Source organism: Piliocolobus tephrosceles, chromosome 16 (assembly GCF_002776525.5).
Source record: "Piliocolobus tephrosceles isolate RC106 chromosome 16, ASM277652v3, whole genome shotgun sequence".
Classification (NCBI taxonomy): domain Eukaryota; kingdom Metazoa; phylum Chordata; class Mammalia; order Primates; family Cercopithecidae; genus Piliocolobus; species Piliocolobus tephrosceles.
In genome coordinates, this window is record NC_045449.1 from 24,273,867 (window position 1) to 24,288,598 (window position 14,732).

At 40.8% G+C, this 14,732-nt stretch overlaps 1 protein-coding gene across 5 annotated transcripts in view; it reads right to left on the reverse strand.

Moving 5' to 3' along the window:
* Positions 1–14,732, reverse strand: part of SSH2 (slingshot protein phosphatase 2) — a 314,054-nt gene that overhangs the window by 62,400 nt on the left and 236,922 nt on the right. For all 5 annotated transcript variants that reach the window (XM_023183934.1, XM_023183933.2, XM_023183931.2 and 2 more), the window contains one exon: positions 10,320–10,384. In XM_023183934.1, coding sequence (XP_023039702.1) covers positions 10,320–10,358 — 39 coding nt within the window. In that variant the 5' untranslated portion in view covers positions 10,359–10,384. The remainder of the gene's footprint in view (positions 1–10,319; positions 10,385–14,732) is intronic.

The window sequence follows — 14,732 nt, forward strand, 5'->3', positions numbered from 1 at the left end:
CAATGATAATTAAAGGAGACTGCATTTTCAGAAACTTCTCATTTTTTGTCAAAAGTTTTAATTTGTTGCTTAATTAAATTTTAAAAAGACCCTCAGAAAATTTGAATATGGACAGGGTCTTAGATGAAATTAAGGATTTACTGTTAATGTAATAATGGCATTGTGGTTACTGTGACTTTTTCTTAAGTACCTGGAGTGAAATGGCATGGTTTCTGAGTTTTACTTTAAAATGTTCCAACAAAAAAATTTAACACGGAGTGGGGATAGATGAAAGAAGTCAGGCAAAAGGCTGATGGTTATTAAAGCTGAGTAATAGCCAGGTGCGGTGGCTCACGCCTATAATCCGAGCACTTTGGGAGGCCAAGTAGGCAGATCACCTGAGGTCAGGAGTTCAAGACCAGCCTAGCCAACATGGTGAAACCCTGTCTCTACTACAAATACAAAAAAAAATTAGATGCGTATGGTGGCGCATGCCTGTAATCCCAGCTACTCAGGAGGCTGAGGCAGGAGGATCGCTGGAACCCAAGAGGCAGAGGTTGCAGTGAGCTGAGATCATGCCACTGCCCTCCAGCCTGGGTGACAGAGTGAGACTCTGGTCCAAAAAAAAAAAAAAAAAAAAGCTGAGTAATGAGTTTATGAGGATGTTTCTTTCTTTCTTTCTTTCTTTCTCTTTCTTTCTTTCTTTCTTTCTTTTTTTTTTTTTTTTTTTACAGGTGTGAGTCACTACGCCTGGCTGAGGATGTACTTTCTATTTTAATATGTTTGGAAATTTTCTTAGTAAGTTCCAAAAGGTATCCTTTTTTTTTTTTTTGAGACGGAGTCTTGTTCTGTCACCCAGGCTGGAGTGCAGTGGCTGGATCTCAGCTCACTGCAAGCTCCGCCTCCCAGGTTTACGCCATTCTCCTGCCTCAGCCTCCCGAGTAGCTGGGACTACAGGCGCCCGCCACCTCGCCCGGCTAGTTTTTGTATTTCTTTTAGTAGAGATGGGGTTTCACCGTGTTAGCCAGGATGGTCTTGATCTCCTGACCTCGTGATCCGCCCGTCTTGGCCTCCCAAAGCCAAAAGGTATCTTTAGCCTTAAAAATAAAACAACTACAGGCAACGCAATCAAATATTACACATATATTTATGTATATATTATGAATATTTATGTAAATATTTATTATACATATACAATAACAATGCCAAGTGCTGAGGATTCAAAGGTGGAAGAGAGAGACAGGATCTATGCCCTCATCGAGTGTATAGTCTAGGCTACTCTTCTTTCATTTGTTAATAATAATTTTAAAGACAGCTTTTTTTTTTAAGAGACGGAGTCTTGCTCTGTCCCCCATGCTGGAGTGCAGTGGTGTGATCTTGGCTCACTGCAACCTCCGCCTCCCAGGTTCAAGCAATTCTCCTGCCTCAGCCTCCTGGGGAGCTGGGACTACAGGCACATGCTGCCATGCCCGGCCTTTTTTTCTTTTTTTCTTTTTGTATTTTAGTACAGATGGGGTTTCACCACGTTGCCCAGGCTCAGGCAATCCGCCTGCCTCGGCCTCCCAAAGTGCTAGGATTACAGGCGTGAGCCACTGCACCCGTTTTTTTTTTTTTTTTTTTTTTTTTTTTGAGATAGGGTCTCCCTCTGTCACCTAGGTTGGAGGGCAATGGTGCGATCTCGGCTCATTGCAACCTCTGCTTCCTGGGTTTAAGCGATTCTCCTGCCTCAGCCTTCTGAGTAACTGGGATTACAGGTGCACGCCACTGCGCCTAATTTTTGTATTTTTATAGAGACAGGGTTTCACCATGTTGGCCAGATGGCCAGGCTGGTCTCGAACTCCTGCCTCAGGTGGTTCACCCACTTCGGCCTCCCAAAGTGCTGGGATTACAGGCGTGAACCACCCACCTGGCAAAATGACAGATCTTTGAAGCCAGAAAAATGTGCTCTGGAGGCAAATTCTTCTGTGTAAAATAACCCCTATTCCTTAGAGAAACAGAATTCTAATCCATCAACTGGCTCATTATATTTGTCAGAAATTTCTATTTGGAATTTTTTTTTCAGTGCTGCTGTTCTTAGAGTCTCCCTCCTCTTAACTCTGTCACTCTTCCAAAATGGCCAGGCCAAGGGAAAAAGAGGCATAGTTACACAGCTCAAATGACCCATTTAGCAAGGCAGAGGTGAGACTCCCGTGGCTATCTTTTTGTCTCTATTCTGATACTCCTAGGAAAATTTAGGGAAACATAAATGGCAGAAGTGACTACATTAAATGTTGTTTCTAATAAGAATGGATATAACAAGAATGTAATGCTTACCATTCTGATGCCAAATGCATAAGATAGAGAACTGTACTTCTGACTTCATGTTCCATGAAGTAATTGAGCATTTAAAACCAAATTCACTTATCAGAAGCTAAGAGGAACTAACATCTAAATGGACTAAGATCTAGAAGGCTGGGATCAAGAGTGGGACATTATACACACACAACAATGAATAAATAGTAAATGTACATGTGGCTGACTGGGAGGCAGTACTGACTCCTTCTCTGATTGGAGAAACACTCTACAACATGTTAATTCACCATAAATCCTGGTGCAGGTAAACTAGAATTTCTTATAAACAAGATCTCGTATATTATTACATATTTGTACTTGGGCCTCCCTTGGCCCAAGTTTCCTGAATGTGTTAGAGGCTCTTTTATTCTCTGTCAAGGCTCCAAGAATTTCTGGCAAGGCTCAAATACAAATGGCCTGGGAACAACTGAACTTTGTTTCTGACAATTTATCTACAGCTCCTACACGAACCAGTGGCAACTGATTGGCTAAGTCAAAGCTGATAAAAGGAAAAATATAACTTTCATAAGTATTACCTATAATGCCAAGTTACCAGGCCAAGTTAGAAGTGGGCTATAAGAGTTTCTTTGTAAGTGATATTCACTGCAAACATTAGTTGTCTTTTTTTTTTTTTTTTTTTGAGATGGAGTTTCACTCTGTCGCCCAGGCTGGAGTGCAGTGGTGCGATCTCAGCTCACTGAAACCTCTGCCCCCTGGGTTCAAGCAATTCTCCTGCCTCAGCCTCCCGAGTAAATGGGATTACAGGCGCCTGCCACTGCACCTGGCTACTTTTTGTATTTTTAGTAGAGACGGGGTTTCACCATGTTGGCCAGGATGCTCTCGATCTCTTGACCTTGTGATCCACCCGCCTCAGCCTCCCAAAGTGCTGGGATTACAGGCGCAAGCCACTTTGCCCGGCCAGTTGTCTCTTTTTAAAAAGTTTATTTTATAATATCAAAAGCATTTCAAATGTTTGGCTCGCCCTTGCTTACTCAAACTGTAACAGAAGTTCCCAAACCTAATGAGAAGGGCCTCAGCCATTTCATATCGACTTAGGCTTGAATACCATGCATATTTCAGATCCATTCAATTTTCAGCTTCTTTTTTGTTTTTGTGTTTCACTCTGTTACCCAGGCTGGAATGCAGTGGGGTGTTCTGCAACCTCTGCCTCCCGGGGTCAAGCAATCCTCCCACCTCAGCCTCCCAAAGAGCTGGGACCACAAGTGCCCGCCACCATGCTTGGCTAATTTTTTGTATCTTTGGTAGAGATGAGGTTTCACCATGTTGTTCAGACTGGTCAATTTTAAGCTTCTTAAATGGAAGAACAGCACTTCAGAGTTCCTGGAATTTGATCACAGGCCTCTAGATAGTACCTACAGTATTAATTCAACACCTATCTCCTAATCAGAAGGATGAGATAAAAATCTTTGAAGAAAAATTTCTGAAACGTGAGGGGATAAACCCAAGACTTTATTTAAAGTTCCTTTTAGGCTGGGCGCAGTGGTTCACGCCTGTAATCTCAAAACTTTGGGAGGCTGAGGCAGGCGGATCACTTGAGGTCAGGGGTTCGAGATCAGCCTGGCCAACATGGCAAAATCCTCTCTCTACTAAAAATACAAAAAAATTTAGCTGGGTGTGGTGGCATGTGTCTGTAATCCCAGCTGCTCAGGTGGCTGAGGCAGGAGAATCACTGGATCCCGGGAGGAGGAGGTTGCAGTACGTTGAGATCACGCCACTCCACTCCAGCCTAGGCAACAGGGTGAGTGAGACTCTCAAAAAAAAAAAAAGTTCCTTTTAAGCTTCAAGATTCTAGGTTAAGGAATTAAAAATCTATGTGCCACAGCCATAAGGAAAAGTCTAACGCCCATCCTGGTTTGAGGTTTATTTCATATTCCTCCACTGGAGATAAGATTAAGCAAAATGCAGTAATTTAATTTATTTTATTTTATTTATTTATTTATTTTTTTGAGACGGAGTCTCGCTCTGTCGCCCAGGCTGGAGTGCAGTGGCCGGATCTCAGCTCACTGCAAGCTCCGCCTCCCGGGTTTACGCCATTCTCCTGCCTCAGCCTCCCGAGTAGCTGGGACTACAGGCGCCCGCCACCTCGCCCGGCTAGTTTTTTTGTATTTTTTAGTAGAGACGGGGTTTCACCGTATTAGCCAGGATGGTCTTGATCTCCTGACCTCGTGATCCGCCCGTCTCGGCCTCCCAAAGTGCTGGGATTACAGGCTTGAGCCACCGCGCCCGGCCAATTTAATTTATTAACAAAATCAAATAAATTTAAAATGGCAATTTTGTTCATAATACCCTAATTTTGAAAATGACAGCAGTTCCAATGTTTCTTCAGTCTCCAGAACTTATATTGAAATCAATGACTGGAATAAGACAATTGAGATGCATTTCATTAATCAACTAAAGTTCTCCTTGAAAAGGACACTACTGAAGTACATTTTAATTGTCTGAACAAAACAATATTCTGGATTTTAAAACTTGGCAGCAATAGTAACTGAGCTTATATTTCCAAGAAACTACATTTACTGCCTAAATCTGGAATCCTATTACAAGTTTCAGGTGAATTGGATCCAGCAGTCTTAGGACTGAAGTAGGTCTGAGAAGTCATCCCCTGCCTCTGCTTTATTCCTGAAAAACTCAACCTGTTTTCAAAGCTCATCTATCAAAGAATAATGCTATTCCCTCGGCATCTAATTTAAATGCTTAACCTAATTACAAGCAGTTTACAAACACCACCTGATAAAAGAGCTTCTCTTGGCTTAGAGTGGTGGCTCGCACCTGTAATCCCAGCATTTTGGGAGGCTGAGGCGGGTGGATCACTTGAAGTCAGGAGTTCGAAACTAGCCTGGCCATCATGACGAAACCCGGTCTCTACTAAAAATATAAAAATTAGTGGGGCGTTGTGGTATGTGCCTGTAATCCCAGGTACTTAGGAGACTGAGTCACGAGAATCGGTGGAACCCGGGAGGCAGAGGCTGCGGTGAGCTGAGAACGCACCACTGCACTCCAGCCTGGGTGACAAAGTGAGACTCCATCTCAAAAAAAAAAAAAAGAGCTTCTCTCTTCAGCATCATCTAACATCAGGAAATACTCCTCCTCAAGCTTAAACCGTACCTTTGCCTTTAATTTCTTTTCACCGCTGGGCACAGGGGCTCATACTTATAATCCCAGCACTTTGGGAAGCCGAGGCAGGCAGATCACCTGAGGTTGGGAGTTTGAGACCAGCCTGACCAACATGGAGAAACCCCATCCCTACTAAAAATACAAAAAATTAGCTGGGCGTGGTGGCGCATGCCTGTAATCCCAGCTACTCAGGAGGCTGAGCCAGGAGTATCGCTTGAACCTGGGAGGCAGAGGTTGTGGTGAGCTGAGATTGCGCCACTGCACTCCAGCCTGGGCAAAAGAGCGAAACTCTGTCTCAAAAAAAATAAACAAACAAAAAAACAAAATAATTTCTCTATACCAAGAGTCTTACATGCATGCCCCTGCGTGCATGATGTAAGACTCTTTGTGAAAAGAAATTAATTACCCCCCAGTAAACTACATTATAAAGACCCAATGTCTAAGACAGGCAGTTCACCCAATCCATCAGAGAGAAAGGTTCCAAAAGTATGTAAATATTAAACGCTAGTCAAAAGAATGAAGCAAAACCAATAGCCAAAATTAAAACAGGCTTCACTTGTGACACTAGTAGACTAAAGAACACTGTCTTCAAAAGAAAAAGATTAGAACTTGAGGAAGTCTCTGAATATTTTTTTTAAATCAGTCTGTCTCTATGAAATTCTTAAATATGAATTATATTCCGTGTAGCCATTAAAAACCACGATTTATTTATTGACATGGAATGATAAATTATGAAGAAAGTAGGTTACAAAAAGGTATTTCTATTTTTGTCACATTTCTGTAGAAACAAAACAACGCTCTTCCTCTCACTCTTTACACTCTCTCTCTCTTATATATACATATTTTTAAAAAGAGTGGAAGGATGCTTATACAAATTGCTAACAATGATTTTCTCAGAATGTAGAATACAGAGTGATTTTTACTTTATTTACACCTTTTTGCATGTTTGACTGGGAGAAAAAAACCCCACATAATAGATTTATAGCTAGAAAACATAAACCAACTTCCATTTTAGAAGCAACATATGATGAAAACCAAAATAATAAAACTCCTCATTTTCTTAAATTCTCCTGCAAAGTACTCAAAAAAGACTTCTTTGTACCTTATCAGCACTTCAGCTTTAGTTAAGAACATCAATTGAAGTTACTTCAAATGTCCTGAGAATTCTTAATTTCTCAGATTATTGTTTTAATTAAATGGTTGATCTTTGGTAATGTGCAAGAGTACTATAAAACCACTTCCTTTATTTTACTAGCTACAGTTTTCGTAAGTACTAAAGTTAACGCTTGATGCCTGTATTTGGAACACAGAGCTTCCCTGGAGGAAAAGATTGGCTTCGTCCTGTTTTCAATGCTAAAGCAAAATGTGTGGTTTGGTTGGGTTATTTAAAAAATAAAGGCAAGACTTTTAGTGGGCGCGGTGGCTTATGCCTGTAATCCCAGCACTTTGGGAGGCCGAGATGGGGAGATCACCTGAGGTCAGGAGTTTAAGACCAGCCTGGCCAACATGGTGAAAACCCGTCTCTACTAAAAATACAAAAAATTAGCTGGGTATGGTGGCACGTGTCTGTAATCCCAGCTACTCAGGGGGCTGAGACAGGAGAATCACTTGAACCCAGGAGGCAGAGGTTGCAAAGAGCCGCGATTGAGCCACCGCACTCCAGCCTGGGCGACAGAGATAGACTCCGTCTCAAAAAAAAAAAAAAAAAAAGGCAAGACTTTCAGCTGACTATCAAACTTTTAACCTTCTGCACAAATCTTAAGAGTTTCAGCATTCCAAATTTAACTCAAAACAAAAGCCTTTGCTTTGAGTCTACAAATGCTCCTTTCAGTTAGAGAAGTGCTAATTTGTCCAAAGTCATACAATGCATTGACTCATTTTCTTGAAGATGACTCACTCAATAATCTGAAACATAATGACTATGTGTTTGTAACAATTCAAAACAACTGTAAAATGACTTGTCATGTGAACTTTGAATTCAGAGGCGTAAGTTACATTTTCTGAATTTATTTTATAAATGTAAAGCAGCTGAAGATGCATATTTTAGTAAGAAAAGAATTGCCAGCTCTGCCTTCATAACTGCTTCCTTCATGTTCTTCCAAGTCTTTATGTAGTTAAAATTATTTTAATATTTAGAGGTTCACACCAAATTCCAGAAGGTTATCAATGAGAAAATGATAAAGTGATATTAGATCTCTTTAAAGCTTTAGCTTTACCAAAACACACAAATGTCGAAAGCTATCAGCAAATATTTATTGGGCATCCAGTATGTTCGTATGTGCAAATGATTGTTTTCAAAGAGGTGTACTCCAAGCGTGGTTGGATTCCTGGATCAGCAGCATCAGCAGTGTTTCAAAACTGGCTTAAAAGTACAAATTATCTCTGCTTCCCCTTTACTAATCAAACTCTGCATGTGCAGTCCAGCAATTAGTGATTTAACAAACCTCTCCAGGTGATTTTGATATATTTTAAAGTTTGAGCATCATTGCTTCAGATGATGATGATTATTATTATTAGAGACAGGGTCTTGCACTGTTGCCCAGGTTGAGGGCAGTGGCGTGATCATGGCTCACTGCAGCCTTGACCTGCCAGGCTCAAGCGATACTCCCACCTCAGCCTCCCGAGTAGCTGGCATGCCACTATGCCCAGCTAATTTTTTACTTTTTGTAGAGACAGGATTTTGCCATGTTGCCTAGGCTGATCTTGAACTCCTGCCTCGGCCTCCCAAAGTGCTGGGATTACAGACATGAGCCACCACACCCCAGCCACTCCAGATTATTAATACTGTAAGAATTGCATCGCCCTGTTCCCTTTTAAATAACAATAATAACATTATGATTATTTTTTGAGACGGAATCTCGTTCTGTCATCCATACTCCAGTATAATGGTGCAATCTTGGCTCACTGCAACCACCACCTCCCAGGTTCAAGTGATTCTCCTGCCTCAGCCTCCTGGGGAGCTACAGGTGTGTGCCACCATGCCTGGCTAATTTTTGTATTTTTAGTAGAGACAGGGTTTTACCATGTTGGCTGGGCTGGTCTTGAACTCTTGACTTCAAATGATCTGCCCACCTCAGTCTCCCAAAGTGCTGGGATTATAGGCGTGAGCCCCTGCGCCCAGCCTTAAATAATTATTTAAGAAAGAAATATATCAAGAAATACAAATCAAAGGACTTACTACCACATGCCTAGATTACTGCAATAACTACCTTAGCAGGCCTCCCTGATTTAAAATGATCTTTTCCTCCTCTCTATTCTGTATTAGCTTCTGAGGAATCTTCCCTAACTACTATAGCTGTCCCATGGCATTCTTTGGCTGAAAAACCTGTGATGTTTCACAACTGCTTATTGAAAAGGGAGAGGTACAACCTTTAGCTAGTAATCTAGAGCAAGCAGCAAGCTTGTGCAACCCATGGCCTATGGGTCACATGTGGCCCAAGATGGCTTTGAATGTGGCCCAGCACAAATTCATAAACTTTCTGAAAACATTATGAGATATTCCTGATTTTTTTTTTTTTAAGCTCATCAGCTATCGTTAGTGTTAGTGTATTTTATGTGTGGCCCAAGACAATTCTTCTTTTTCCAATGTGATCCAGGGAAGTCAAATGATTGGACACTCCTAAGAGGCTCAGATGGGAAATGTAAAATAAGGAAAGTAAGCCACGTGAATATTGAATGGGTAGAAATACTTTCCAATTTCCACAAAGAAATATGCTCATCTCGGTTTTGTTTTCCTAGTTTTATTGGAGGTACTACTACAACAGTGCAGGAATGATGACAAATGGTGACACTTGACTTAAGAAGACAACAGGGGCTGGGCACCGTGGCTCATGCCTGTAATCCCAGCACTTTGTGAGGCCGAGCCGGGTGGATCACAAGGTCAGGAGTTTGAGACCAGCCTGCCCAATTAGGTGAAACCCCATCTCTACTAAAAATACAAAAATTAGCTGAGCGTGGTGGCATGTGCCCATAGTCCCAGCTGCTTGGGAGGCTGAGGCAGGAGAATTGATCGAACCTGGGAGGCGGAGGTTGCAGTGAGCTGAGATTGTGCCACGGCACTCCAGCCTGGGCGACAGAGCGAGACTCTGTCTCAAAAAGAGGATTATGGTAAATTAAGAACCCATGCTAGACCTCACCTAACTTTAAAATTCTGGCTTACATTTTTTTAAAAAAACACTGTGATCCAAACAAAACACATCTCTGGCCTATACACTGCCAGTTTGAGACCTCCAGTTTATAGCACTAAATCCATATTTGCCTGCCTTGTTTTCTAGTCTCTATCTTCCTAATAATAATCCCCATACTTAGACAGCATTTTGCACTATTCAGTATGTTTTCATGTCCAGTTGACCCTCTCAACAGAAGAGGTAGTCAGGAGATGAGGAAATGGGCATAGACAGGGTGAAGTAACTTGTTCAGTATCATATGACTTAGCACCTAAGTCCAAGTCTCCTGAGTCTGAAGCCAGCATCGATCTTTGGCCATTTCACTCCCTCCTTGTCCTTCTCTATGTGTGTTTTTGCTTGTTAAGTCCTTATCTAGCATAATTTCTTTCTACCAATCCAAATCTCAACATCTTTCAAGACTCAGCTCAAGCTCCGCTGACTACATAAACCTTCCTCATCTAGGTCAAATCCCCAAGGTTTTTCTCGATTTTCTGAACTTCAATTGTTATTACAGTTAATAACTTACAAACTGGTGCTTACCAACAGTCTTAAACCATTAAATTATTTCACAACATTCCACATTATCTTCTCTCTTACTTCACATAGTTCCCAGCACTGTGTTGGGATGTAAAAATGACTGTTCAATGTTGGCTGGCTATCTTAGATAGTCTTTTGAGGAAGAAAATTATGATGACACCACTAACTTACCAGCCTGATGTTGTCTTCTGGGCGGAGTAATATGAACATTGCTTGGAGATGCTGTTGGAGATCGCCTGGTGAAATTTACAAACCAAAGGATAATTATTCTCCATTCTAATGTTGACAGAGAGGATTCCTTCTACCTCAGTGACTTTTGTAAAAGAAAGTTCTGATTCATTAAAGGACTCTGATTAGACATAGAAATTAAATTGATTATTGACTTCTTTTACAATGGAAAGAGAGACTGCTAGACTGCATCTTAATACATTTGCTTTTAGTCTATACTATATTAAAACTTTTGTCTGTCCTATGAAAGGTACACTTGAGACCAGTCTCAGTTTTGTATTATGGTGGATGTTGATGAGAGACTTGTTGTTGAGATCTGTTAGGCAGAGGCAGCACTCACTGGCTGTATTTTCAGGCTCACTGAAAGTAGCAATGAGGGCACTTTGAAAATGGGTGTAGTAGTGTAGTGTTAGAGGAATTATCCATAACTTTTAAAAAGCTAACCATTTTGTCATTCCTATTTCTATAATCATATGCTTTGGTTGCATTTGACCTAAGAAGACTTTTGGATTCTCCCTAGAATAAGGTCAATAGTTTAAAATGACTTTCATATTAGTGACTGAAATTATTATTTATCTTAATTTTTTTTTGAGACAGAGTCTCTCTCTGTCACCCAGGCTGGAGTGTAGTGACTGATACTATAATGAGATTATATACACACACACACACACACACACACAAACACACGTGTATATATTTTATGTGTATATATGTACATATATGTATATACATATATGTGTGTGTGTGTATACATATATATGTATTTTTTGTTTTTTTTGAGACGGAATCTCGCTCTGTCGCCCAGGCTGGAGTGCAGTGGCGCGATCTCGGCTCACCGCAAGCTCCGCCTCCTGGGTTCATGCCATTCTCCTGCCTCAGCCTCCTGAGTAGCTGGGACTACAGGTGCCTGCCACCATGCCCGGCTAATTTTTTGTATTTTAGTATTTTAGAGACGGGGTTTCACCATGTTAGCCAGGATGTTCTTGATCTCCTGACCTCGTGATCTGCCTGCCTTGGCCTCCCAAAGTGCTGGGATTACAGGTGTGAACCACTGTGCCCGGCCAATGAGAGTATATATTAAGTATGCCACATAAGGGATATATATTCTCCTGAACATATTATTAGGTTCTTTAAAATGGCCAACCATTATTTGAATCCTCACTTGTTCTTACACATTTTGTCAAACTAAGTTGAAATTTCTTTGTTTTAACTATTATAGATTTCCTCATATTCCTAGGAAATCCAAGGCTTTAGATAGCAGGAGATAAATAATGTACTATCATAAATTATGAAAATCTATGAACAAAAAAACCTCATTCTTGCCCACTCAGTTATTGCCCTTATTAAAGTTTAAGGTGACTGACACAGTCACATAACCATGAATGCCACTATAACTTGTTCTCACATTGGTCTTGAAATCTACATACATAATTTTCCTTCAGTTAACTAATAGCTGTTAATTATGAGATGAAATACTGTTATGTACAAGAAGTGGATAGAGGCAGGAAGAAAAAAAGTAGGTTGGCAAATGGGTTGGTGTGTTTATATAAATGACAGCAAGTCTGAAACTCTTTCCTTTCTTCTTACACAGAATAGTTTCCTTAATCCCACCACTTTGGGAGGCTGAGGCGGGGGACTGCTTGAGGTGAGCTATGATTATGCCACTGCACTCCAGCCTGGGTGACAGAGTAAGACCTTACATTTAAATATAAATAAATAAACAAAAACCAAACACCCACCCCCCCACCCCAAATCAAAAAGGATGGTTTTCACTGCTGGCTTCTGACCAATTAATTCCATATTGCAGAATCTTTCAATTTTCAAAATTAAAATGGAGAGTCATTATGTTTGGCCAGATCCATTCTACTACCTTTCAAGGCCAGGGACACAATCTTAAGTCTCATATGCATAAACCCAAGAGAAAAGAAAACATATGTCCACCCAAAAAGTTGTACACGCATGTATATACAGCATTATTCATAATAGCAAAAAAGTGGAAACAACTCAGATGTCTATCAAATGATGAATGGAAAAATAAAATGTGGTATTATCCACAAAATGTAGTATTATTTGGTCATAAAAAGGAATGATGTACTGATACATACTATACCATAGATGACCTTTGAAAACATGCTAAGTAAAAGGAGCCTGTCTCAAAAATCCATTTATATGAATCCATTTACAGAACACCCAGAATAGGCAAATCTACAGAGACAGAAAGTACACTCGTGGTTGCTTAGGGCTGGGAGAGAGGGTGAGAGAAATAGGGAGTGACTGCTAATGGGTATCGGGTTTATTTTCAGGGCGATAAAAATGTTCTAAAATTAGATTGTGGTGATGGCTGTACAACTCTGTGACTCTTCTAAAAACCAATGAATGTACACTTTAAATGAGTAAACGGGGTGAATTACATGGTATGTAGATTATATCTCAATAAAGCTGTTAAACAAAAAATAAAAGGACAGGTATGAAGAGACAAAGTGTTAGGTATAAACAATGAAAAGCTACCCAAGTTATAAGTTGCAACTGCATTAAGCAGTTGAGGATACTTTTTATTTTATTTTTTCTTGAGACAGGGTCTTACTCTGCCACCCAGACTGGAGTACAGTGACGCCATCACGGCTCCCTACAGCTGTGACCTCCTGGGCTCAAGCAATCCTCCCACCTCAGCCTCCAGGGTAGCCGGGACTACAGGTGCGCACCACAACGCCTGGCTAATTTTTTGTATTTTTTGTAGAGATGAGGTTTCACCATGGTGCCCAGGCTGCTCCCGAACTCCTAAGCTCAAGCAATCTACCCGCCTGGGCCTCCCAAAGTGCTGGGATTACAGAAGCAGACCACTGCACCAGGCTGGAGCTTCTTTAAAACTAAGTTTCCTTCTGTCCTACCAGTAGAAATAACCAGAGGAAAGGATTTTTAGGGTGGAGAACTTCTGGAGGAGAACCCCAAAGTCCCCACTCCGAACACTACTGGCCCAAAGATTCAGCTGGCTTTTCTGAAGCTCAGACAAAAAAAGTCAGGAGGCCTACTCAAGTAAGCCTTCTTATGTGAGTTGGAAGCTCAGGTTTCTTAGCTGCAAAAAGTACTGCTCTGAGCAAACTGCATATCACTTCCTACTGGGCAACTGTTCTTCACAGAGTCTAATATAAGGCAATATATTGACATAGCATTAAGATAACCTTCCCTACATTTTCCCACCATATACTTCACTGCTAGGAGCTAAATTTCAATTTTCTATTGGATTTTATAGACTTTTCATTGTTTCCATTTAAAGTACTGGCAGACATTCACCTGTAATAGCCTTCTTTGCAAAATACTATTTGGATATTTCAAATGTAGCCCAGTTAAAAAATTCTAACTAGTTCAAGAAACATGCATAAGGAAATACAACTAGACATGGTAAGCCCTTGATCTGCTCTCAATTCTGCCATCAACTTGCAGTTACTGTGGGCTTGGCCAAGACAGCTTCACTTTATGTGACAGCCTGGCTCTTGTAAGCCAAGTTTATACTCGCACTGCCTCATCTGTTCCGGTCTGGATCACAAATCCATTCGGCTTGTGTTAAATCCGCTTTTCTTTTTAGTATGAGGAAAGCTAACTGAACGATGTCAAGTAGAAACCTGGGTGGCAGCTGAGTGTAGAAGTTTGACCAAAGAAAAATGCCAACCAGTGCCAGGAGCTTTAAAAGCCATTGACCCCATTAACTATTACATGCCATAGAGTAATTTGCCCAACATCCTAGTCAAACTGGATTTAAACCAATAATTTGTCTTCTTTTTACTGTAAGGGATAAATATCCACACTAAAAAGAAATAAAAAGCTTAGGGGGCATACTTCTTCCGCACATTCAAGTTTTTTGGGGAAGCGTCCTCCCCTACCCGACCTCCAGTACTGGACACTGGGGAGAAAGGTTTTAGAAAGTGCAATCCAAGCTAATTTCCAAAAGAGGTTATTTCCTCCCTTACTCTAAAAAATTTTCCATGGCTAGAGAGTTCTGGTAGGAGGAAAATATTGTCCAAACAAAATGGATTACAATTCTGAGCTGCCACAATTGCAACTACGTGAAGGCCCAGACAAGTAGTAGGGCAGCCACTAAAATAACCGAGATTATCTCACTAAAGCTATGCTCAACTACTGGCTCAATGGGATCCAATATTTTTGGCTTTCACCTCTGACCTAAACACTTTAGGTTATTATCGTCTTTGTTCCTTTCTTAGTAGTTACAATTTTTTTTTTTCACTCCTGGAGGTCACAAGTAGTCAAAGTGTCACATTTATGACAACAAGCAATCTGCCTCTTTGTATACTATTGATCAGGATTAGTGTCCTCAAGCTTTTATTTTTTTTCCCCAAAATG